Consider the following 26,811-nt stretch of genomic DNA (forward strand, 5'->3'; position numbering starts at 1 on the left):
CGCAATGAACAAAAACAATGCCAAAATGAAAAATGAGCAAACAAAGAATGTTTTGCAGCTTAAGTGGATGAGCTTGATAATGCGGGGTATTCATTTTGGTTGAACTAATGCATCTAGCTTAAAAATAACAGCTTTTAAAAAGTGTGTGGAAAAAAAAAAACACCCTCTTAGAGAGGAAGAGGGCCTTCGGCTGACTAAAGCTGTTAAGCGCAGTTCAGTTATGTGATGTTTGCGCAAATCTGACGTCAGAAAACAAATGTATTCTTGTGGATATCCAGTGGCTAGATTCTAACTTCCTCAGAAGCGCTTATTTTGACAGCAAACAGGACTTGGTTTCCAAGTGGGCGGTGAAACGCGTGTTTTGGGGTAGCAGGCCCATCAGCCAATCAGATTACAACTGCCAATTTTAGCCAACTCTTGCCCACTTTTACGTCAAGTTGCACTGCAGCTGTTTTTGGCAAGTTACATGGCATGACATTATCCAGCGGCAGTTGAAAATACAATTAAATATTGGAGATACGTCATGTGTGCCAGATGAAAAACGCTGCTCGACTCAAGCCACGTAGCACTGCTTTAAGGTTGTTCGCTGTATTTTCTTTAGTAACTATATTTTCCAAAAAGTAACTCAACTTTCAAAGTAGCTTTCCCAACAAAGCACACAGATCATTTGCTATGGATGTGACCGCTTGGGTCATGTGACTGGAGGACTTGATTACCCTTGGGTTCGAGGGTCCTCCCACTGCGTTGTTCGTGTGTTGTGATTGACATAGTACACTCTTCCGTTGTCCTGACGTTTCTCTGAAGAAAAGATAAACAAGTTTCAGAATACACATTATTAAGCAGAATGGTCAGAAATGTATTTTAAGCTAAACAGGGTAACGCATTTTTTACCGCATTTACTGCATTTATTTTCACCTTTGTTAATGTTGTTTGTTCATGTTCTATTACTACTATTAACAGGTACATCTTTAGAGTTTAAATGTAGAAATTAACAGACAAAATTTGATAAATGCTTTGAGAAACACATGTACAAATGTACACTGCACACACTGCAAAAAACACTTTTCTTTTTGTCTTGTTTTTAGCCAAAATATATACAAATTCTTAAATCAAGAAACATTTTCTAGACGGGTAAAAAAATAAAGTGCGTTTTCGCTTGAAACAAGCTAAATAATCTGCCAATGGGCTAAGAAAAATAATCTTGTTTTCTGTTTTGTTTTTGTTTTTTGCTTGTTCTCACAGACAGAAAACACCATATTAAAAAAAAAAAGTTAAAATGTATAAAAATCAAGCAAATTATATATGAACAAATCCCTTTGTAAAAACGTTCAGGATATAGACAAAAATAAAAATGTAAAGTTTGGTGTGTGTAAGTGCTGCTGAAGTGGAGATTTATGGCTCAGTGTAGGAGAAAAAAACTCATTTTGAGAAAACGGCCTTTAAAAATATGTATTATAATTGAAATCTATTGACACAAATAGATAAAGTGCTATAAATGAAACACTTAACAGTCTATTTTAAATGTTTTCTTTCTACTAGCCTGAAAAAAAAACACTTTATGAAAAACCAAAAAGCCTAAAATCTCAAACTTGACAGCTGCATGAAAAAACTGTCTCCCCTTAAGAATTTTTAGATATTTTGGCAGGAAAAGACTTTTTTGCAGTGTAGTTAACGAATTTTAACAGGTTTTACCCTAAGTTGTTATAGTTATAGCCCAAAAGTGTTATGCAATAAATACGCATACATTAAACTTTATTTGTAAACCCTGTTGTTTCTAGATAAATGCACAGCATTGCTGTTATTGGGTGCTACTTTTTAGAGTTTTCAGCGTTCAAATTAAACCCGTCATTAAAGGAACGGCTCACCCAAAAATTCAATCGCTGTCAATAATTACCTTATTACTATTTGACAAATTTAAGTTGGTTTTCACTGACTCTTCCCTATTTTGATGTAAAAAAATATAACATTTAAAATCGCAACGATCGGCCTTATTGGTAAATGTTACAATTGGTAAAACTGATCCTCTTCTTTTTTCTCTTTTGTCAAATCTGACAGCGCTGACTGAAAACTGCTCCAACATGCATTCTCAAAATTCACTTTTCAACTTTTCAATTGGTTTTAAAAGATGAAAGAAACCCAAACAATTGAAAAAGAAAAGAGAAAATCTGCTGGCCAATTGGTTTTCCACAGAGAAAGACGCAGCCCTATGCATGAAACCCCCTCACCCCCTCATTCACTCGACGACTAACATCTTGTTTTCATTAAGAGTCGTTTGCGGAGCACACAGTAGCCCTCACATTACTGCTCACACAACACTCTCTCTTTCTTCCCCCCCCCCCCCCTTTAACCCTCTCATCGCAGAGATTTCCCAGCTCCATTTCGCAATGTTATGTTGCTGAACTTAATGTACTGTACAACTCAAGAAAGAAAACACTGACGCAGCTTTACCTGATTTAAATCTGAATTATTCTTAACCAATATTTGTTTTTATATTATACTGATAGATACACATTTTTAATTTTAAGTGTCATTAAGGTGTGATATAAATTAGTTGACAATATAAACATAAGCTGCAATAGTTAATACGCAAACACATTTGATTAACACACCCTGCTATCATGTCTTGCGTATCACTTCACAGTCACAACACTGCGAAAAATGCTTTTCTTACTTTGATTTTTTTGTCTTGTTTCTAGCCAAAATATCTACAAATTCTCAAATCAAGAAGTAAAAATTATTGTCTTGTTTTCAGAAAACAGAAGTAAAATAATCTGCCAATGGGGGTAAGAAAAATAATCTGATTTCAAGCAGACGACTAGATTATTTTGCTTACCCCATTGGCATATTTTGCTTGTTTCACTTAATTTTTACTTATTTTTTCTGAAAACAAGAGAATAATGTTTACTTGTCTAGAAAATCCTTCTTGATTTAAGAATATTCTGATATTTTGGCCGGAAACAAGACAAAAAAATCAAAGTAAGAAAAGCATTTTTTGTCGTGAAGCAATACATTTATCTCCAAACAATATTTCGTTTGTATATATAATTCTCTCTCTGCTTCACTTTGTGGTCCTGATCACTCCATTTAGAGATTTTTTTCCCCTTACTATTACATGTTACTATTAATTATCGCTACTTTGAGACTCTGTTTTGGCTTCCTGTTCAATGGTGCTGCTGGGTGCCACCAAAATCTACTAAAGTTTATGACTTTTTCAGCCAACTTTGGCCTAACTCCGATTATAGGCCTCCCTCCACTCCTGAACTCGGTGAGCTCACAAAAGACACCTGACCTGAAGATAAAGCTTGAAGGAGGACTTACCCCAGCCTGGAGGAAGAGCCCCGAGCGGGTCATTCTCCACCGGACCTCCAGACGACTGTGAGAGACAAACAGAGACACACACAGACTGTAGTTAGAACCTTTCCCCTCACAGCAGAACCCACAGAAACGTGTTCAAATAAACTACCGACCCAAAAAACAGCGGGAACGTACAAACTACAGCTGCCGGTGGGCTTCCACCTACAGCTGCACTGCAATAAACCCTGTGGATGTTTCTGGAAGGATCAGAGTTTGCCTCCCGCTCTCAGAACAGAGACTGACGGAGGTGTTCGAGTGCCTAGCCAGCGTCGTCCAAATACTACATGCCTGCCACGGGCAGAAAAAGACACACACACTGACACACATATGCATGCAGTGTTCCAATGATCTCACTGGCTGCTAGAAAGCCCCACCCTGTCTCCATCCGCCCAATCCCGACCCCACCCATGCCTCCGTCCTCTTCTAGCGGAGCTGTGAAAGTACACAGGGAGGCGCGATGTCTGAGCGGACTGAAGCGAACATTCATGAGCGCTCCAGATGGCCCAGCCCCCCACCGGACAAAAGCACCTTTATTCACCCACCATGGCTGTGTTTACTCTGTGCGCACGTGTGTGTGTGTGTTAGTGCACGGAAATTTCATTTATTTGTACACCAAAAACATCCACCCAGTGTGTGTGCTTTAGATGGGCATAATTATATACGAAAAACAGTCAAACGCAACTCTGTGGGCATGTTTTGTGCATTTATACCCCTAGAAAAAAATGTATGGAGTAGATTCTAAAACAGCTCTTTTACTTAAAAATGACTTCTTAGAGCACAGGCTACATTCAACTTTTTTAATCTATGCTTGGATATAAATATACTTTTAGAAAGCACCTTCAGCACGACATTACGAATCGACATTTAATTCCATTTTCTATTATCTAGTATACTTATTATTAGGGATCAGTGTTGGGGGTAACGCATTACAAGCAATGCAAGTTATGTAATAATAACCAGTAAAGTAACACATTACTTTTTAATTGACAAGATTTAATTTAAGTTTTCAAATAAGTAACACCAGTACTTCCCCCCCATTTATTGATTAAAAGCTCTCCTTGCCTCATTTTGAGAGAAATTGTGAGTAAGATGTTACTTTGGTACTTTAGTTCTAGAATAAATGTGAACTTGCATTAATTCATCTCACTCACTAAAAAAACAGACACAGTGTTCTTCAAAATGAATAAAAACAATGAAATTCAACACAAAGCTGCAATAATTATGTAAATATGTTGAATAATACAAATATCCTTTAAGTATTTAATCCCTTTTTATTAACCGATGTCTTTGCTGCCGACCTTCGATGATCCAATTCATCCATACTAATAAGCAAAAATTACTCAAGATAATCTAACATTTGTTTCCCTTTTTTATTGCTGAAGAGTTGACATTTTGTCTACTCAGGTCTACTGTACAGACGTCAATTTACTTTTCTCTAAGCCTTAGGCTTTTGGTGTAAAAAGGCTTTTGCCAAAAATAGAACTTTTTATATTAAAAACAAACAAGCAAGCCCTGCCCAGATTTAAAAAGTAACGCAAAAGTAAACATAATGCATTACTTTTCATAAAAAGTAACTAAGTAATGTAATTAGTTACTTTTTTTGGGAGTAACTCAATATTGTAATGAATTACTTTTAAAAGTAACTTTCCCCAACACTGTTAGGGATGCACCGAATGTTTGGCAACTGAAATTATTAATAATGCAGCAAACATGTGGGCAGTTTGGAAGCATTTAAAGCCGTCTGAGAAAGACGCAAAAATCATTACAAGCGCCGACAGCGAGAGACTGTTTAGAACCACATTAAATGCCTTCGATGAGAAGAGAAAGGGCTGGTTGTTGCTGGTTACTGTATGATGACTGAAATCACCTAATGACTTTAAACCATTAGTAAATAAACTACAGAATGTTATGTTGTCTAATACACGCACCAATTGTATTTATTCTGACAGCGCTGCAGGAGCTCCTTAGCCAGGGTTCAAAGTCCAAAGCGCGAGGAAAATCTGCGTGATGCGAATCATTCATAAATCTGCTGCTGTCAGCAAAAAGTAGTACTGAGGTCTTCTTGCGGGTTTCCACCAAAATAAAAGTCAACATTTATAAATGTTAGCATTGTAATTTTACTGTTGTTCTGTAAAATAAAATAAAAAAGACTAAAATAATGATAACAATCATTTGTACATTAAAACACATGCCTGATTCAAGAAGGGGGTCTTAGAAGTGGCCAAAGAATATTATTTTACTAACTTATTAATTTTAAGTTAAATTGTGCTTTGTTAGTTAGGCTATAATGTCTACTAGAATGTTAAATATGTTCAGTGTTAAGTAAATATTTTTAAATTGTTGTTTTGTAATTTTTATTTATTTATTTAGAAAAGCAAGACAAAACTGTAAAGAGCACATTTTGGCTATTCCATTCATGCAACGGTGAAAAAAACTGGCAAAATACATTGGGGGAAAAAACACTAAAAACTTTTGGTGCATCCCTACTTATTATTTAAAGGTGTAATTTGTACGTCTGTGATTTCTACGACCCAAGTATCATTAAAAGGACTTATACTTGGGTTTCCTAAGCACGGCCCTCTTCTGCCATCTTCCCCATCAAGCAGGTCATCCTGCCCCAAACTCACACCAATGAGTCAATGTTTTTGTGTTGGGCAAGTCGGGATGCTCTAACAAACATAGCAATGTTGTCATAGAGTCACAGTAATTACTCTTTACGGTAATCGACGCATAAAGGCTTTATTATAGTTGTCTCTGTATATTAAGCTGGTAAAAGAGCAAGCATTCTAACGGAAGAGGAAAGCACTGAAATGCACTGAGTGTTTGCCATTTTCCTATGGGCCTTTACCGTGTCACAGCATTCGTCCGTAACTCAAGAGGCGTTCCTACGCTTACAGCCAAGAGCTCTGACTAAGCGAACTTTAAACTGGCATCTCACAATGGCCATTTTACCACAGTTTTGTGCTTTTTCCAGCAGGCCATTATATCAGTGGTGCTTGTGTGTGAGGCGTATCTGATATCTCACATCTTCATTTATGAAGCATTAGCAGTTGTACGCCTTAGCTGGGCTAAAGATGGTCAAAAATGAGGGGGATGTTAAAAACTAGTGTGCGTGTGTCAGTTTGCCCCACCCTCAGCAGTTTCTATGACTAAAAAAGGTAGGAAAAAAATGAAAGAGAACCATGACATCATCTTCACTCCCTCCACACAGCCATTAGACCCAAACCTAGCCTCAAAGAAACAGAGAGAGAAGAGAAAAGAAAAGCTTTAGAGAGAGAGAGGGTGAGTGAGCGAATACATGAACAAAAATTAAAAAAAAGAAGAGAGACAAAAGAAAACAGAATTACTAAGTAAGATATAGAAGACTCGATTGTCCATTTAACTGGCAAGAGAATAAAAACTTTCCTTTTTTACTTAGGAGAAGTTCATCCCCAAATTATCTCTGCTATGAGTCAGGAAGCAACATTTTTAATGTTTGACAGCAATGAAGACGAGGCTGTGAGAGACAGTACAGTGTGTTCAATGAGTTGTACTGTTATTGGATTAAAACAAGTAAATTGAGCTGAAACATTACACTATTATCTTATTAGAGCCGTTTTACAGCTGCAATTGTATTTGTTTTATAATTAAATAACTTTTTCTTGTTTATTGTGTGAAGCTGCTTTGCAATAATCTGTACTGTGTAAAACGCTACATAAGTGTGACTTGACGTATTGTAGTTTAACAACATGTCAATGTTCAAGCTGTCAAAATGTCTTAAACAGTCAAAACTTCACCAAACAAACTTTAAAACTTTCACATGATCTAGTAGCTTTATGGGATATGCACCATTGTAAAGGCCAAAGTCTATCCCTCACAGCCTCGCTTTCATCCCAGTATCTACACTTAAATTATTTTGTGGTGAAGTAAATAATACAGAAAAACAAATGTAATTTCTACATTAAATTATTTAGTTCAGGCAAGAATTAAAAAAAAAAAAAAAAAAGAGTAAATTCAATATTAGTACTCAATTTAAGCTTGTAGAATTTAAAAATAGAGCTTATAAGTATATTTTACTTGGAATTGTTTGTTATTTTTACAAAGATTGTTTAGGTAAATATCAAAGTCATGATCCTGTTGTTCCCATCATGCACTTGGGGATGAATTAATAAATAAGGTGAGATTTTTTGTTGTTTTCAAGATCTATTTACACTGTTTTATGGTTGCTTTTGTGGTTAGGTTAAGTAACTTGCTGTTTTGTAACATTTAGAGTTCATTTTCTACTCATTCATACTCAAAAACTATTCACTGATTGTTTTGTGCATTATGTGCCAAGTGTTGAGGTCTCTGTTCATTTGGGTTAGTAACTACATTGAGTAACCTTAAAAACAATAAAGAGCCGTCTACTCGCTTACGTACATGTTTGTAAGTGAACCACATGCTTTAATGGCATTTTTTTTTTTAGTGCTATGATGTTTGAGTAAAGTTTACAAGCCGTGGAGTGAATTGTACTTGAGGGTAAACTTAAAGTGGAAATTACTCATTAAACTCTAACTGTACACGTTAAATTTACTTTTTTTTTTTTTTTGCTAATTTTATTTAACTTAGTTAAGTAGATTTTACTTAATTCCAAATTAAAATTTTACTTAAAAAACATGCGTGCAATAAAAATTAATTAAATTTACTTATAGTAGTCTATATTCAATATATTACTGTAGCTTTTAACTGAACCAAATTTAATTCATTATTTAGCTTCGCCTCTACGAAAGCTCATTTTTCAAGCTTTAAAGACATGATTACTGTGTACGACTGAGAAGATTTGTATATATATATATATATATATATATATATATATATATATATATATATATATATAAGAGAACAACAGTGAGAGAGTTTTATTTTCACTTAGGGCCGGAAGCGACTGTTAATGACACACAATTCTCTCAGGAGATCCTAATGAGCTGCAATTAGCGCACAAAAAGCCCAGTGTGTTGTGTGACGTGAACCAAGGCCAATAGAGTGAGCTTTGTTGTGTCAATGGCAGCGTCCTGCGCTCTCAAACTACTGCAGCAGGCATGTAATGTTGGAATCAGCTGTCACATTTGACACTCATGTGAGAATTAAACCAAAGGTCTCCCAAACAAACACAGCAAACTACCATCTAAACTTTGTAACATGATCATTTACTGCCAAACGTACACTGCAAGAAAGGGACGGAAGCACTTCTAAAGTAGAATTTAGGTGTCTTTACACAAAATGCTGCTCAGAGGTATGTACACAGCAAATACGACTGCATACTTTGATTTTACAGTCTGGGGTGGGTCAGAGCAAGCATAATTTAGTCTGGCTTTTAGTGTAAAGATGCTTTTATGTTACTGATGTGAGCCACAAATGTTACAAAAAGACAAATCTGAAATTGTACAAGCTAAACAAGTACAGTATCCCACAAAAGTAAGTACACCCTCAGCAGCCATTTCAGCAACCATTTTAGTATATCTTCTCAACAGACAATACTAAAGAAATGAAACCTAAATATATTTTAGATTAGTCAATGTGCAGCTTGTATAGCAGTATAGATTTATTGTCCCCTGAAAATTCTCATCAGACCACAGGACATGGTTCCAGTAATTCATGCTCTTGGTTGTCTTCAGCAAACTGTTTTCTGGCTTTCTTGTGAGCCAGCTTCAGATGAGGCTTCCTTCTGGGACGACTCCTATGCAAACTGACTGGTTGCAGTGTGCGGCGTATGGTCTGAGCACTGACAAGCTGACCTTCTACTTCTGCAACCTTTAAAGCAATGTTGGCAGCACTCATACATTTGTTTTTTGAAGCCAGGTTCTGCACCTGACGCACAGAACGAGTGCTCAACTTTGTTGATCGACCCTTGCGAGGCCTGTTCCGAATGAAACCCATCTTGGAAAGCCTCTGTATGACCTTGACCACTGTAGTGTAACTCTGTTTCAGGGTGTTACTGAACCTCTAATAGCCTTGGCCATCTTTGTGGAGAGCAACAATCCTAATTCTCAAATCCTCAGAGAGTTCTTTGCCATGAGATGCCATGTTGAACATCCAGTGGTCAGTATGAGAGAAATGCACTTAAAGCACCTAATTTTAACTGCTCTAATACAAGATACACAACTTTGTATGGTCCTGTCAAGCAGACAAAAACATAAACATGATGAATAGGACATGTGGCTTTGCACGGTTAAACAACATACTGCTGTTATCACTTAGGGTGTACTCACTTTTGTTGCCAACTACTCAACTACGCCTGAATCAAATCAAGACTAACAATTTAATTGATGTTCAACAAATAAAAAATATATATATAATACAGATAAACAATTGATAAAGCTTGGCTTATTGAATATCAGGTCCCTTTCTACGAAAGCACTTTTTGTAAATGATATGATCACTGATCATAACCTAGATGTGCTCTGTTTGACAGAAACCTGGCTAAAACCATACGATTACATTATTTTAAACGAGTCCACCCCCCCAAGATTACTGTTATAAACATGAACCGCGTCTAAAAGGTAAAGGAGGAGGTGTTTCTACTATTTATAGCAGTATTCTCAATGTCTCTCAGAGAACGGGCTTCAATTATAACTCGTTTGAAGTTATGGTGCTTCATATAGCATTATCCAGAGAAACAAGTACTAAATCCCCTGTGACGTTTGTACTGGCTACTGTATACAGGCCACCAGGGCACCATACAGACTTTATTAAAGAATTTGCTGATTTTCTATCCGAATTAGTGCTGGCCGCAGATAAAGTCTTAATAGTGGGTGATTTTAACATCCATGTTGATAATGAAAAAGATGCATTAGGAACAGCATTTATAGATATTTTGAACTCTATTGGGGTTAAACAACATGTGTCAGGACCTACTCATTGCCGAAATCATACTCTAGATTTAATACTGTCACATGGAATTGATGTTAATGGCGTTGAAATTCTGCAGCAAAGCGATGATATCTCAGATCATTATCTAGTCTCTTGTATAATCCAGATAGCTAAAACTGTTAATTCAATTCCTTGCTACAAGTACAGTAGAACCATCACTTCTACTACAAAAGACTGCTTTGTAAGTAATCTTCCTGACTTATCTGAATTCCTCAGCATATCCAATAGCTCAGAAAAACTTGATGATGTAATAGAAACTATGGACTCTCTCTTTTCTAGCACTTTAGATACAGTTGCTCCAGTGCGCCTAAAAAAGATTAAGAAAAACAGTGTAACACCGTGGTATAACGATCACACTCGCGCCCTAAAGAGAAAAGCACGAAAAATGGAACGCAGCTGGAGGAAAACAAAACTAGAGGTTTTTCGTACTGCTTGGCGTGAATGTAATTTATCTTATAGGAAAGCATTAAAAACTGCCAGATCGGATTACTTTTCGTCTCTCTTAGAAGAAAACAAACATAACCCTAGGTATTTGTTCAATACTGTGGTTAAATTAACTAAAAATATAGCAGCAACAGGTTTAGACATTTCCCAAAAGCACAGCAGTAATGACTTTATGACGTACTTTACCTCCAAGATAGACACTATTAGAGATAAAATTGTAACCATACAGCCGCCCGCTACAGTATCGCATCAGATAGTAAGTTGTAGATCTCCTGAGGAACAATTCCATTCATTCTCTATTATAGGAGAGGAGGAATTGTATAAACTTGTTAAATCATCTAAACCCACAACATGTATGTTAGACCCTATTCCATCTAAGCTACTAAAGGAGGTACTTCCAGAAGTCATAGATCCTCTTCTGAATATTATTAATTCGTCATTATCATTAGGATATGTCCCCAAAACCTTCAAAATAGCTGTTATTAAGCCACTCATTAAAAAACCACAACTTGACCCCAATGAACTAATTAACTACAGACCAATTTCGAATCTCCCTTTTCTGTCAAAGATACTAGAAAAGGTAGTATCCTCACAATTATGCTCCTTCTTAGAGAAAAATGGTATCTGTGAGGATTTCCAGTCAGGTTTTAGACCATATCATAGTACTGAGACTGCTCTAATTAGAGTAACAAATGACCTGCTCTTGTCAACCGATCGTGGTTGTATCTCTCTATTAGTGCTACTGGATCTTAGTGCTGCATTTGATACTATTGACCACAACATTCTTTTAAATAGACTTGAAAATTATGTAGGCATTAATGGTAGTGCACTGGCATGGTTCGAATCGTACTTATCAGACCGTCATCAGTTTGTGGCAATAAATGAAGAGGTATCATTTAGATCGCAAGTGCAGTATGGAGTACCTCAAGGCTCAGTGCTAGGGCCATTACTTTTTACGCTTTACATGTCACCCTTGGGAGATATCATCAGGAAACATGGTGTTAGCTTTCACTGTTACGCTGATGATACTCAGCTCTATATTTCTTCGCAGCCCGGCAAAACACATCCATTCGAAAAACTAACAGAATGCATAGCTGATATTAAAAACTGGATGGCGAATAACTTCTTACTGTTAAATTCTGAAAAAACAGAGGTACTAATTATTGGACCTAAAACCTCCACAAGTAATAACCTAAAACACAGTCTAATACTAGATGGCTGCTCTGTAAATTCGTCGTCATCAGTTAGGAACCTAGGCGTCCTATTCGATAGCAATCTCTCATTTGAAAGCCACATTTCTAGCATCTGCAAAACCGCATTTTTCCATCTTAAAAATATATCGAAATCACGACCTATGCTATCAATGTCAAATGCTGAAACATTAATTCATGCGTTCATGACCTCAAGGATAGATTATTGTAATGCTTTATTGGGTGGTTGTTCTGCACGCTTAATAAACAAACTCCAGCTGGTCCAAAATGCAGCAGCTAGAGTTCTTACTAGAATCAGAAAGTATGACCATATTAGCCCGGTTCTGTCAGCACTGCATTGGCTCCCTATAAAACATCGTATAGATTTTAAAATCTTGCTAATTACTTATAAAGCCCTCAATGGTTTAGCTCCTCAGTACTTGAACGAGCTCCTATCGTATTATAGTCCCTCACGTCCGCTGCGTTCTCAAAATTCTGGCAATTTGATAATACCTAGAATATCAAAATCAACTGCGGGCGGCAGATCATTTTCTTATCTAGCGCCTAAACTCTGGAACAATCTACCTAACACTGTTCGGGAGGCAGACACACTCTGTCAGTTTAGATTAAAGACACATCTCTTTAACCTGGCTTACACATAAAACATTAACACATTTCTATAATTCAAATCCGTTAAAGGATTGTTAGGCTGCATTAATTAGGTCAACCGGAACCGAAAACACCTCCCATAACACCTGATGCACTCGTTGCATCGTAAAAAGAATGGCATCTACGCTAATATTAGTCTGTTTCATTCTTATTCCGAGGTCACCGTAGCCTCCAGACCCAGCCTGTATCCAGATCAGATGGTCACTGCAGTCCCCCGGATCCAGTCCGTACCCAGCTTAGATCATGGATCACCACCTGGAGATGACTTCAATAGCCGTGGATGTCAACCAGATGAGCTCCAAGGCGGATCATCAATAAAGACCTCGCCAACCTAGATGGCCATCGGCACTACACCACAGGATCCTGATGAGTTCTCTACAATCAGACATTGGTACAAACTGTTGTTTGGTCTGGCCAGAGGAGAACTGGTCCCCCGAGTGAGCCTGGTTTCTCCCAAGGTTTTTTTCTCCATCTCTGTCACCTGTGGAGTTTTGGTTCCTTGCCGCTGTCGCCTCTGGCTTGCTTAGTTGGGGACATTTTCCAGCGATATTGTATACTATTTCAACTGAACTGGATGATGATATCACTGAATTCATTGATGAACTGCCTTTAACTGAAAATTGATTGTTACAATAATGCGTTACTTACACACTATTGTGCTGTTTAAATACTGTGCAGTTGCTTTGACACAATCTGTATTGTAAAAGGCGCTATATAAATAAAGGTGACTTGACTTGACTTGACAATAATGGCTGTGTGTTGAGTTATTTTCAGAGGACAGTAAATCTATACTGCTATACAAGCTGCACATTGACTACTCTAAATATATATCCAAGTTTCATTTCATTTCATTTCATTTCAAGTTGCTGAAATGTGAGGGGTGTACTCACTTTTGTGAGATACTGTATAAGATAAGCATAAATAGATACACATGTTCAATATTTCCCATATTGCATCTGCTGACAACTGCTATATTGCACCTAGCATTGTCATTTGTGAATCCTCAACTTAATTTAAATCTAACATAGCAAGTATTTTAAATATTTTTAATGCAATCATCTTTTAACAAGCATCAAGAATGATATCAAAATATCAATATTAAAACTTATGAGGATAGAATCAGTCATTTTATCATCATATTTAAAAGCCATTTAGGATGCCTAAACTGCAAATTATCAGTATACTATAAAGATATAGTGGTGATACACACACACTAAACCACTTATAATGAGGCAATTGCAGTACACACAAATTGAAAACGAGTCTTTCCTCATCCAAAATGCTCTTCTGAAACTTTTCCAAGGTATGCAAGCACTGTATTGTTTCAGATCAAGTCTAAAGTAGGGAAAAGGCACAATTTTACATAAATTATTATCATCTGTTAGCCAAGACACACTTGGTGGACAATCCTATGCCTCAGATTCATTGGATTCGAGTCTTCACATGGAGCTGTGGTATTCAAGCACTCTGAACTCAAAGGGTGGGTCCTGGCTAGATAGTATGGATCCTGAGAGCACAGCGAGTCCCTTCATCTATTCCACGGGCCTTCAAAGTGCTGCTGCAAAGGCTTATTGAGTGTGTTGTACAGAACCTACAGAGAAGTGCTGTTTTGTGTACATAAATGACACTGCTGTGTATTCTAAAGTTAACAAAGCTCAAAACATCTTGGTCCAATTTTATCTTTGTTTATAAAATCGAGCAGTTTGCAGAATACACCCTAAAGCTGAAACAGAGGGGGTTCTATACAAGAATGAAGCCAAAGCTGAATTTTGATGTTTTTCCAAAGGATTACTCCCAGCACAGAGTAATCAGTGGAGAGAAATAGAGATAGTGCATAAGCCTGTGTAGCATATACCTACTAATAGTCAAGCTGTGAGTTTGATAATTACAAAAAAAAACAATGTTGCCACCTCACTGCTGATAATAGCATTGTTTCAATAGCAAAGCTACTGCATAGATAAACATCCAGGAGGCCTGAATGATTCACAGCTGTTTTTTTTTTTTTGTTTAGTGATAATTCTTAGTCCCTTGTTTGTCCTGAACAGTTAAATTGCCTGCTGTTCTTCAGAAAAATCCTTCAGGCCCATAAATTCTTTGGTTTTCAAGCATTTTTGTGTATTTGAACCCTTTCCAACAATGACTGCATGATTTTGAGATCCATCTTTTCACACTGAGGACAACTGAGGGACTCATATGCAACTATTACAGAAGGTTCAGATGCTCACTAATGCGCCAGAAAGAAAAAACATGCATTAAGAGCCGGGGGTAAAAACTTCGGTAATGCTGTCAAATCACTAGTTCAGTAATTAAATTCTTGGAGAAGATCATGTAAGCCAAATCTGCAAATATTTAGCGCAAATACTGATGATATGATATATTAAATACAGCCTAATTACGCAGCATCTGTATATATCTAGCTTACTTGAACATACCCGTTACTACGGTGTGGCAGGCGCGCTGGTTTCCTTTGCATTGAAGCAACACCGAAAAATTATTAAGCATCAAATAATTTTTTTTCTAGAACCACAGGTTTGTTCTTTGTACATCAAACAGTGTCTACCTACATTGTCATTCACTCCAGACAAGAACTGTTCAAATATTGATAAAAAGTTAGCCATCATGTAACTTGTATAACTGATCGCTATTATACAGATCTTGCCATTTGTGAAATTAGGTTATTTTTTACTGAGCCCTGTGACTGTGAAGAAACAAATGTATTTAATCATAATATAATATGCAGTCTTTCTAGGACACGCACATGCATTTAGAGCGAGTAAATGAAAGGTTTGTTTTTTTGCTCTTTTTCGCTAAAGAAAACGGTTCCAAACAAAGCCATGTTGTACGTCTCTGCAGCAAAACACAACGGTGTTTCCTTCCCAAATGAATTTGCATTTTGAACAAATCCGGTGAGTCAATGATTTCTTTGATCTATTCATAAAAACTGTTTACTACTTTGTGAATGAATCATTTGTTTTTAAAGAATCGATTGAAAATAATAACTGACTCAATGACTCGCTTATTAAGGCCTAATTTCAGTTTCATATTTAAAGATATCATTCTATTTTTTCCCTATCATTTTATATTCCTATATTCCAGTTTTTATGTGATGCGATCTAGGAAAACCGAACACATGGTGAAATTTTACCCTTTTTAGATTTTGATACCATATGAAATGGGTTTAAACCCTTTCCAAAACTATTTTGTCCATAGCTTGAACTTAACAAAAGTTATGACTATCGTAAGTTGGCTGATAGCTATGATTTTCAAGAATGAAAAATGGGTTTAAAGTGAGACGGGTTTTACTTTCACTTCACGGGTTTAACGAGAGCTGTCTGTCAAGTCAGGAGAGTCTGCTTTCCGTTGTTTATCATGGGCATAGTCTTTGAACTTTTGATCAGCACTAGTATGTTTAGATAGCATGAATAGTGTACCTTGTAGTTTACATTCATAAAAGCGAGTGCAGCGCAACTGTCAGACCGTCATCAGACTCCTCCTTTCATATTTTCAGAGATGACAGGCTAGAATAATTTAATGAAAACCTAATTTTTTTAACCCTTTTTTTCAGAATTTCCTCAAAAAGCGTGACATCCAACGGGTTTTCCCAGATTGCATCATACATTAATCTCACTTTTTCATCTTTTTTTTTTTTTAATTTAATTTTTTTCTAGGTTAAGCCCTGGATATCTGCTGACCCTATAACCGCCACTGCCTCCAGGCCTTTTTTGCTATGTATTTATCCATTTATTTATTTAACTTTTTGGCTAGTAGAAGTTGATGAGAATGAGAATGAGAATGAGAAGCTTAATTACAGCTAGTTTGAATGGTTTTGGGGAGATATCCTAATGACAATGACGAATTAATAATATTCAGAAAAGGATCTATGTTTGTGCTTTATTTTTCGTTAATTTAGCCACTGTATTGAATAAATATATTGGGTTATGTTTGTTTTCTTCTAATAGAGATGAAAAGTAATTCGATCTAGCAGTTTTTAATGCTTTTCTATATAATAGAGTATGTTCACGCCAGGCGGTGCAAAAAACCTGTAGTTTTGTTTTTCTCCAGCTGTGCTCCATTTTCCGGGCTGCTCTCTTTAGGGTGCGAGTGTGCTCGTTATACCACGGTGTCTGACTGTTTTCCTTAATCTTCCTTAAGTGTAAAGGAGCAACCGTATCTAAAGTGCTAGAAAAGATAGAGTCCATAGTTTCTGTTACATCATCAAGTTTTTCTGAGCTTTTGGATATGCTGAGAAATTCAGATAAGTTAGGAAGATTACTTACAAAGCAGTCTTTTGTAGTAGAAGTGATGGTTCTACCATACTTGTAACAGGAGTTGAATTAACAGTTTTAGCTGGATTATACATGAGACTAGGAAATGAGCCGAGATGTCATCGCTTTGTTGCAGAATTTCAACGCCATCAATTCCATGTGACAGTATTAATTCTAGAGTATGATTTCGACAATGAGTAGGTCCTGACACGTCTTGTCTAACCCCAATAGAGTTCAGAATGTCTATAAATGCTGATCCCAGTGCATCTTTTTCATTATCAACATGGATGTTAAAATCACAGATTAAATAATAGATTATCTGTAGTGCAACCTCTAGGTTGGACACAGTCCTGTCATGTTTTTAGCCCTTAACTGTCAAAGACAAGTAAAAGACATGTTTAACTCAGAGCCACTTTGCTCATGAGGATAATGAAGCATGACTGAGGTAGTGCTGTGTTTACCTGGTAGAGGTATCTCTGGTTGAACTGCTGCATGGCTCCCTGCAGTTGGCTGCGCTGAGACTGCCACTGCTCATAGTTGCGCACAGACTCCGCTGTGGGCCGCTGCCACGTGGTGGTTCTGGTGTTGTGATCCACATAGTAGAACCTGCCACGCTGATCCACACGCTTCTCCCAACTACAACAGACATGAATTGTGGATTAGCACCAGCCCTGCATAAGCGTGTATGTGGCCATGCACAAATACGAACTGTAAATACTCTCAAGGGCTGTTCTTGTATGGCGCATCTTTTTGTTTTTTCAAAAGCAAACAAACAAATATTTTTCAAAATCTTGTGATTAGACTAAAAGCAGTTCAGCTTTTAAAAATGTGCCTCAAGAGCCTCCATTCTGTGTGAATACCGAGTTCCAGACTGTGACTAAATAGTCAAATTTTGTGACCTTTTCTCCTGTCGTTGCAACTAAATTTTGTTAGCAGTCACACAGGTGCCACTATCAAGTTACCTAACTAATATTTAAACTTCACCCTATAAAAATTAGGCTGCCAGGATTTTTAGAGATGTTACGGTTTTTGTTAATGAAAATAAATGTACATCCGTATGTATGGACTCATATTAAACATTTAGATTTGTTTACACATAGATTTGTTTGTTTTTAGCAAGGTAAGTGACAAACTTGATAAAGTAAGCTTCCACATTGTTAAAGGGGTCATACGGTGCGATTTCATATTTTTCTTTGTCTTTAGAGTGTTAGAAGCTTTTTGTGCATATATAAGATCTGTCAAGTTGCAAAGGTTAAAGAGATATTCTTTATAAAAGTTAAGACTTAGCCACGCCTTCCTTAAATGGCTCATTTAAACATGCCCCACATGTCTATGTCACAATGTGGGAAGATTTGCATAACACCGGCCAAATGTATATGCAAAGGAAAAAGGCATAACTTTTATTCTGTAGTACTGTTGCAGCCGCCGCCATGTTGTAGAGACACTGTGTTTCATTGCGAAAGCGAAAGTACTTTGTATTATCCTTCTAAATGAGTACACAACTAGAAATCAGTGGTAAAGTTGTATTTAAAACACTGTTCCAAAACAGTACAATGCAAATATTCGAGTGTGTGCAGCCTATTTTATGGAGGACTGTTTCCTGAACCTGGGAGAGTAGCCTACAATGTGGCTGTGAACACTATAATGTGGGGCAATTCCAACTTTGCAAGGACAGTCTGGCGCGTCTGACTCACAGCCTGTAAGTAAATTTTCATATTTGAAGAATTTGCTATTGGCTACTCAAACGCTAGTTTTGAGCAGTGTAGAGTAATGCTTGTTTGACGTTTCTACTAGGGATGCACCAAATGTTCGGCAACTGAAATTATTCGGCCAAAAATAGCAAAAAAAAAAAGCTTCTGGTGTTCGGACGAATAAACGAAAAGAAAGAATAAATTATACAGAATAATGACGTGAAGTGATCAAATAGAGGCGCACAATATGCAGCAAACATGTGGGCAGTGTGAAAGCACTGAAAACTGTCCGAGAACGACGCAAAAATCATTACAAGCACCGACAGCGAGAGACTGTTTATCGCATCGCATGTCTTCCATGAAAAGAGAAAGAGGTAGTTGTTGCTGGTTACTGTATGATGACTGAAATCACCTAATGACTTTAAACCATTAGTAAATAAACTACAGAACGTTATGTTGTCTAATACACGCACCAATTGTATTTATTCTACAGCGCTGCATGAGCTCCTTAGCCAGGGTTCAAAGTCCAAAGTGCGAGGAAAATCTGCGTGATGCGAATCATTCATAAATCTGCTGCTGTCAGCAAAAAGTAGTACTGAGGTCTTCTTGCGTGTTTCCGCCAAAATAAAAGTCAACATTCATAAATGTTAGTATTGTAATTTTACTGTTGTTCTGTAAAATAAAATAAAAAAATAATGATATAATCATTACAACAGCTCTATTAATAAATTTATTATAACATCCTCCTTTGCTCAGCAAGGCTGCATTTATTTGCATATTTAAAACACATGCCTGATTCAAAAAGGGGTCTTAAAATGACAAAGAATATTATTTTACTAATTAACTTATTCATTTTAAGTTAAAGGAGAACTCCGGTGTGATTTTGACCTAAAGTGTATTGAATCATGATACCGAGTGTGAACGTACCTTGCATATCTCATCTCGTCTTGTCCACTGCAGTCCGAAATCTGGGGTCAGTTATCCGATGCTCACAACAGGTTGTCAATGAGAGTCAATAGGGCATCGAAGTAGCCATGTAAATAAATCACTGTTTTACGCCATTTACGAGGCACAAAGTAGCTCCACACTTCATTGGTAGACTTCCAAGGGCCCTGACATTTAAAACGAGACATTGAGAACTCAGAAAAAGCACCGGTAGTTTATTTACAAGAAGATTTATACAGACATTTTCCACCAGAAACAAACCGGTCGCCGCCATCTTGAATTTAGTCACGATAAGTCGAGTGTCGAGCACCAAGGAATTTATCAGGTTATCAACTTATCAGGTTGTAGTTTCCTTCGTGCTCGACACTCGACTTATCGTGACTAAATTCAAGATGGCGGCGACCGGTTTGTTTCTGGTGGAAAATGTCTGTATAAATCTTCTTGTAAATAAACTACTGGTGCTTTTTCTGAGTTCTCAATGTCTCGTTTTAAATGTCAGGGCCCTTGGAAGTCTACCAATGAAGTGTGGAGCTACTTTGTGCCTCGTAAATGGCGTAAAACAGTGATTTATTTACATGGCTTCTCCGATGCCCGATTCACTCTCATTGACAACCTGTTGTGAGCATCGGCTAACTGACCCCAGATTTCGGACTGCAGTGGACAAGACGAGATGAGATATGCAAGGTACGTTCACACTCGGTATCATGATTCAATACACTTTAGGTCAATATCACACCGGAGTTCTCCTTTAAATTGTGCTTTGTTGGTAGGCTATAATGTCTACTAGAATGTTAAAAATGTTCAGTGTTAAATATTTTTAAATTGCTGTTTTGTAATTGATTTTTTTCTTTGAAAAGCAAGACACAATTGTAAAAAGCTAATATTGGCTATTTAATTTATGCAGTGGTGAAAAATATAGGCAAAATACATGGGGGAAAAACATGAAAAACCGTGTTCGGTAATCGGCCTTCAACCCAGTGTGTAATTTAGTTTGGCTACGGTTTCGGCCACGAAATTCGGTGCATTTTCATTCGGTGCATCCCTAGTTTCTACAATCACAAATGCAGACATGGTGTTATGTTTACACAACGCAACACAACACATAAAAAGACAGGATGAGATTATAATCAGTAATAATGTCCTCACTGGATATAACAAATGCCTCATTTTATATATTTTTTTTCTCACTTGTAGTGTTGGGACACGTCATCACAACATGGTAATGGTCGTAACATTTCTGTCACACGCTTGAGGTTTTTGGCTAATCGCAATGCACCAGATACCTGGCTTTTCAGAGCAATGAGCTTTGTAAAAATCTACGCACAGAAGAGAAACAATAATGCACAGAATGTGAAAAAAAAAAAGTTTTTTGAACCTCAAACCGCTTAAACACATTGAACTGCACCAAATACACTAAATAATGTTCTTTTTAGCAACATCACATGACCCCTTTAAAACAACAATTACAATTTTGTTATAAATGACACTAACCACACAACCCTAATCTAAAATGAATTAATCTTTGAGAGTGTTGAAGTGAGATTTGATGTGCTAACTTTTAGGAATGGACATTGATCTAGCAACTCCTTCCATAAACATAACATTAAAAGCATGTGAAAAAGACAGATACACACCCTGGTGGGAGGGGTCTCTCCCATGTGGTGGTCTTTGTGTTATGATCCACATAGTAGACTCGTCCATGAGGAAGAATTCGCTGTTCCCAACTACAAGAGATAAGATCACTGAGCAAAATGATGTGGCATGTGTTCATGTTTAAATTCAGCCCCAGCTCTCTTGACGTACCCAGCAGGCAGTGCATCAGTGGTGTTTGGCTCTGTGGCTGTACTGGTCTGGTCGGTGGTGGACGGGGTCTCTGTGGCTGCTGGCAGTGCAGGACTGTCCATCCCAGCAGATGGGGTTGACCCCAGTGAGGGTGAAGACAGAGCTGGACGTGGCAGATGACCACCCTCTATACCATTAGCAGCCGTCTCACTTTTACCTGAGCAAAGACCAACAAAAAATGTCAAAATATAGCTGCAAGCAGCAATTAAGGGGCCAAGCATTGATTGGCAGACCAACTGCACCAATGAGTAATTAAAGCCATTTTAATATGAATTTAGTCAAAATGGCTGTAAAATCATAAATACAACCTCTAGTAATATGATTTAATGGGATATCACTTTTGACCAATTGGTGGCACTGTTATTAAATCGATGTGGTGTGTTTAGTGTAAGGAGACAATAGCACATACAAAGTTTGGTGTCAATAGGTCAAAGCTTTGCGGAGATACAGCCTCAGGCATAGTCTGGCATCATGCCTAAAATTTGTTGCGTTGCTATACAAAAACAGTTTTGTCTATCAACACAAAATCCATAACTTTTTGTCAGAACACAGTCTGAAGATGATCTGCCTCAATTTTGGTAAAAGTCGGACTAACAGCCGAGGAGGAGTATGAAAAAGTTGTTTTTCAATGTAAATCAAAATGGCAGACAGAAAGTTTGGTTGACTATGGCATAATTGGTATCTATTGTTGGCATGACCTAAAAAATATTTAGAGACGAGTTTCAAAGGCTAATGCAATCAAAAGTTATTAGCACTGGAATTCATTGTTAATGTTTAAATGTTTAATGAATGGTTTATCACTCTTAAGCAATAGGCGGTGCCTACTAAAAAATAGGTTTTCAACATGAATAAAAATGGTGGACACTTTCATTACAATTTAATGCCAATTTAATGAAATGTTATTAGCATAATTGGGTATGGTTCGACTCAGCATGCTGCACCGAATCTAAAGAGACCAGTTTTGGGATTTTTGGCCAAACCATTCAGAGGTTATTAGCAAAAATAACTATCTTTTAATGTCTTCTGACCACTAGGTGGCGCTGCTCCGAAAGAGTGCAGGTAGCCTTAGGTCATGCTTGTTGTAACATACACCAAGTTTGGTGTCAATACGCCAAAAAGTTATGGAGATATAGCCTCACATCCATTTTTGTGTGCTCTTCGTCAAATTCATTCATGCGTTATTCGAGAACTTTTTGCCATCATGGTCTGAAGATGATCTGATCCAAATTAGGTGAAAATCAGACAAACCATGTAGGATGAGTTCGAAAAAGTAGGTTTCTTGAATGATTAAAAATAGTAAAATAAAAAAACTAAACCTTGTTATTTTAAAATTTCAGTGTTCATTCGAATAAACATGAGCCAAAGATTCAGAGAATTTTTTTTCTTCTTCTTTCCTTCTAGTTATTATCATGAACATGTGTTTGGTGTCAATACACCTAAAAAGTTGCAGAGATATGGCCTCACATCCATTTTTGTGTGCTCTTCGTCAAATTCGTTCATGCTTTTTCGTTCATGCTTTGTTCGAGAACGGTTTGACTAATCAACTTTCCACAACTTTTTGCCATCATGGTCTGAAGATGATCTGAGCCAAATTAGGTGAAAATCCGACAAACCGTCTAGGATAAGTTCGAAAAACCTTGTGATTTTAAAATTAAATTACCTTCTTTTTTTCTAGTTATTATCATAAACATGAGTGAAACTTTGTGTGGCGCCAAAGAGTTTAAGTTTAGGACTCCAAACTCGCTATGGTTAATTTTGAGACTGTCCTCTATCAGCGTGCCAAATTTCATAATTTTCCTGCAAGCGGTTCTATGGGCTGCCATAGACTCAAGAGCGGAATAAACAGAAGAAGGAGGAAGAATAATAATAATAAGAAGAAGAAATCTAACAGATACAAGATAAGAAGTGATTGGCTAACACCATCATACTAACACCATCATACTAAATCAGGCCACTCAAAGAGTCTTTACTAAGGCCTAAGCATGGCGATAAATTTACAATTTGTCATCATTTACCTTCCCTCATGTCATTACAAAATCATAAATCAGGTAACCAAAACATAAAAGATCCCAAAAGGTTATGGTGAAACAAATCCAAAAGAGTTAAGTAGTATAATCCAAGACATATGATCACTTAAAATGATGAACTGATTTAATTTAAGCTGTGGTTTAAACTTAAACAATGGCAACACATTGTAATTAAATGTGAAATTATGAAGTAGAAGAACTGAAATAGTATTTTCTTGTAAAACGTAATCCAATAAGCTTTGTTTAATTTACATTTACAATTAAATTTTACAACTTACAAACAAATTTTTTTTGCAGGTTTTACAAAAAATATCCTATTTTGCGTTTTGAAGATAGACACTAGTCTAGGGTTTGGAGCAACACAGGAGTGACTCATGACAGAATTTTCGTTTTTGGATGAACTATCCATTTAGGTGTCAATCAACTGAGATTTTGCATATCCAGCTTTCAGTGGACAGGAATATTAAGCTACTAAAAAGTCAGATGAATGAGAAAATAAAGAGAGGAATTTGCTTATTATTAAAAGCACAAAAAATGACTCCTTACACACTTTGTCAAAATAAAAGCAGCTCTTGTGAATTAACAAATAGACTATAGTATTAGATTAAGATGAGCACCCATCACCTTACATCACATTATGTTATGATCATATTTCATTATGTTTGTAAATGTGTGTGTGTGTGTATGTCTGACCAGCACTGCTCGGGCTGCCGATGGCCGTCTTTGAGTTGCGGCGTGTGTTGTCTGCAGATTCTCCATTCAGTTCACCATTAGTGAGAACAGCTCCTCTGATATCAGCTGGAGAATCTCCACAAGAGCCCACAGATGAATGAGCTAAACTTCTGAAAATATATGAGAGATTCCTATCAGAGACACAGTTTTGTTATTACATGTATGCATGTGGTTATTTCTGTGTATTTCCTGTTATGCCTCTGTAAACCCACACACTGTGAATATGTTTAATTATGGGTGTGTCCAACCTATCTGTACGTAGGGCAAGTATTTTTAGTAAATATCCTGTAATACTCCCACAAAGAGTGCACACAATTTGCTAGATTGCCCAAGCAAACTCTTTTACTTGGGATCTTGGTAAGTCAGGCCTAAGCTTGACTAGATAATGTTTATCACCAAATTTTCCAGCAACACATTTGCAACATACTGGTGGGTTTTACAACTCTGCTCCTGGTCTGATAGAACTTTTAATTGGACGACTAAGCAACAGAGTAAAAAAGAAACATTTTTATAAAAATGTTGCCAATCCATAGCCTGGCAAGCCAGACCCACATAAATGTAGGGTCTGGGCACTCTCCATAGACAGGGCTCAACCGGAGGGGTGGGATAAACGGTTGTCTTTCAAACTCCTCTCCACGCAATAGGATAGCGCTACAACCAATCAGAGACGTAGTCGGTCAGGTGACGTAGTCAGAGCGACGAAGATTTTTAACAAAAATCAGTGCACTGTGCAGTCTGTCAGCTAAATAATAGACATAGATGGGCACTAAACCTTTAAAAGTAAACAAAAACATGCACAGACAAATCCAAATTACACCCTGCGGCTCGTGACGATACATTGATGTCCTAAGACACGAAACGGTCGGTTTTTGCAAGAAAATGAACAGTATTTATATAATTTTCTTTTTACCTTTGATACACAGCCACGTCCATCTGTCATGAGCACGAGTTTAGCATATCTATGATTCGACTCGTCACATGTGAACGCGCTTTGATGTAGTATACGCAAACACCGAAAGGGGAAATATGTAAAAAAAAAAGTCCAGGATGAGTTTGCGCAAGCAAACGTAATCTTTTTCAGCTTTAAATGGGTTTGAACAACCAGGACAAGCGCAAGTAATTACCATTTTGAATAGCCGCTATATCCACAATCTCTTGTGCTGTGTAAACAATGAGTGTCGTATACACGCCACAGATCGCTTCCGGTGTTTGCGTATTCTACACCACAGCGCGTTCAGATGTAACGAGCTCCTGCTCAGGACACATGGACGTGGCTGTGTATCAAAAGTAAAAAATTATATAAATACTGTTCAGTTTTCCACGCTTAATTCACGGAACCAGGAATTCATGTCTGACTGAACTTATGGTCGCAGGTCAGGCGTCATCATGTTAAGCCCGCCCACCGACTCGTGATTGGCCCGGTACATCTTGGATTTTTCGGAAATTTAAGTGAATTGAGAGTAACTAGACTGACCTTGGAAGCAAATGTAATTTGCTGCCGCTAGGGGCGCGTCTAGATTCTAGGCTAGCCAATCCACCCAAGTACATCCCCTTTTTTATTGCACAATTCAACAATAAAAAAATGTGCTTGCAATGTTCCATATACAGTAACTGTATGCACCAAAAAAGCTGATATGCTCTTTTCTTAATTCATTAACGGATTAGTTCTCTTCCAGAACACAAATTTACAAATAATGTAATCACCCCCTTGTCATCCAAGCTGTTAATGTCTTTCTTTCTTCAGTCGTACAGAAATGATGTTTTTTGAGGAAAACATTTTAGGATTTTTCTCCATATAGTGGACTTCTATGGTGCCCCCAAGTTTAAACTTCCAAAACGCAGTTTAAATGCAGCTTCAAGCAGTGAAAAGATTGGTTATTTTCTAAACAAATTGACAATTTATATACTTTTTAACCTCAAATGCTCACCTTGTCTCGTCTCTGCGATGAGCATGCGTTTTTCGACATACCCTAACTGTATTTACCCAAATTACACAGACTACACAAGCAGATTGCAGAGATGAGACAAGACAAATTGTACTTTTTTTTCGAAAATAAACAATCGTTTCATTAGATAAGACCCTTCTTCCTCGGCTGGGATCATTTAGAGCCCTTTGAAGCCGAGTTTAAAATGCATTTTAGAAGTTCAAACTTGAGGGCACCATTGAACTCCATTATATGGGAATTCTTTACGACTAAAGAGAGAAAGACACGAACAGGAAAGACACGAAAAGACTGGAATTGGGAACATCTTGGATGACAAGGGGGTGAGTACATTATCTGTAAATTTTTGTTCCGGAAGTGAACTAATCCTTTAATTTATTTATTTAACACTGTTTTACAAACGCTACAAATGTGCTTCTGGAGTTGGTTCCACATAAGTTCCAAACTCTTCTAAACAAAAAAAATTATGCAAAACCCTTTCACTATATTCAATTCAAAAGTAGTGGTCATACCACTAACCCCTAACACCAATTCTTCAGCCCATTTAGGATATTATGCATTAAAAAAAACAAGGCTGTGTTCACTAGTACGTGAGAGAGAAAGAACAGAAGACATGAAACAGGAGAAGCAGAACATACATTAAGAATACTCAGTGACAAACAATGGGGAAAAATAAAGATATTTGTGCTTACCCTCCACGGGGGCTGCTGGTACTGGGGCTGTCTTCACTGTGAGCTCTGTGCAGATTAGACCTGCTCGAGTGAACTATCTCTGCAGAGAAAAAAAATCATCATAAATAAGTGTATGAGGAGTGAATACTA

At 37.2% G+C, this 26,811-nt stretch overlaps 1 protein-coding gene across 3 annotated transcripts in view; it reads right to left on the reverse strand.

Moving 5' to 3' along the window:
* Positions 1-26,811, reverse strand: part of wwp2 (WW domain containing E3 ubiquitin protein ligase 2) — a 63,587-nt gene that overhangs the window by 18,604 nt on the left and 18,172 nt on the right. For 2 of the 3 annotated variants that reach the window (XM_073832289.1, XM_073832288.1), the window contains exons 6-12: positions 26,683-26,761; positions 24,009-24,157; positions 21,250-21,445; positions 21,081-21,170; positions 17,272-17,446; positions 3,319-3,373; positions 717-798 (exon numbers count right to left, since the gene is read on the reverse strand). In XM_073832289.1, the coding sequence (XP_073688390.1) occupies positions 717-798; positions 3,319-3,373; positions 17,272-17,446; positions 21,081-21,170; positions 21,250-21,445; positions 24,009-24,157; positions 26,683-26,761 (826 nt within the window). Of the gene's footprint in view, positions 1-716; positions 799-3,318; positions 3,374-3,467; positions 3,547-17,271; positions 17,447-21,080; positions 21,171-21,249; positions 21,446-24,008; positions 24,158-26,682; positions 26,762-26,811 lie in introns of those variants that run through there. The other variant, XM_073832290.1, reaches the window with a different exon arrangement.

Source organism: Garra rufa, chromosome 25 (genome assembly GCF_049309525.1).
Source record: "Garra rufa chromosome 25, GarRuf1.0, whole genome shotgun sequence".
NCBI classification, from domain to species: Eukaryota; Metazoa; Chordata; class Actinopteri; order Cypriniformes; family Cyprinidae; genus Garra; species Garra rufa.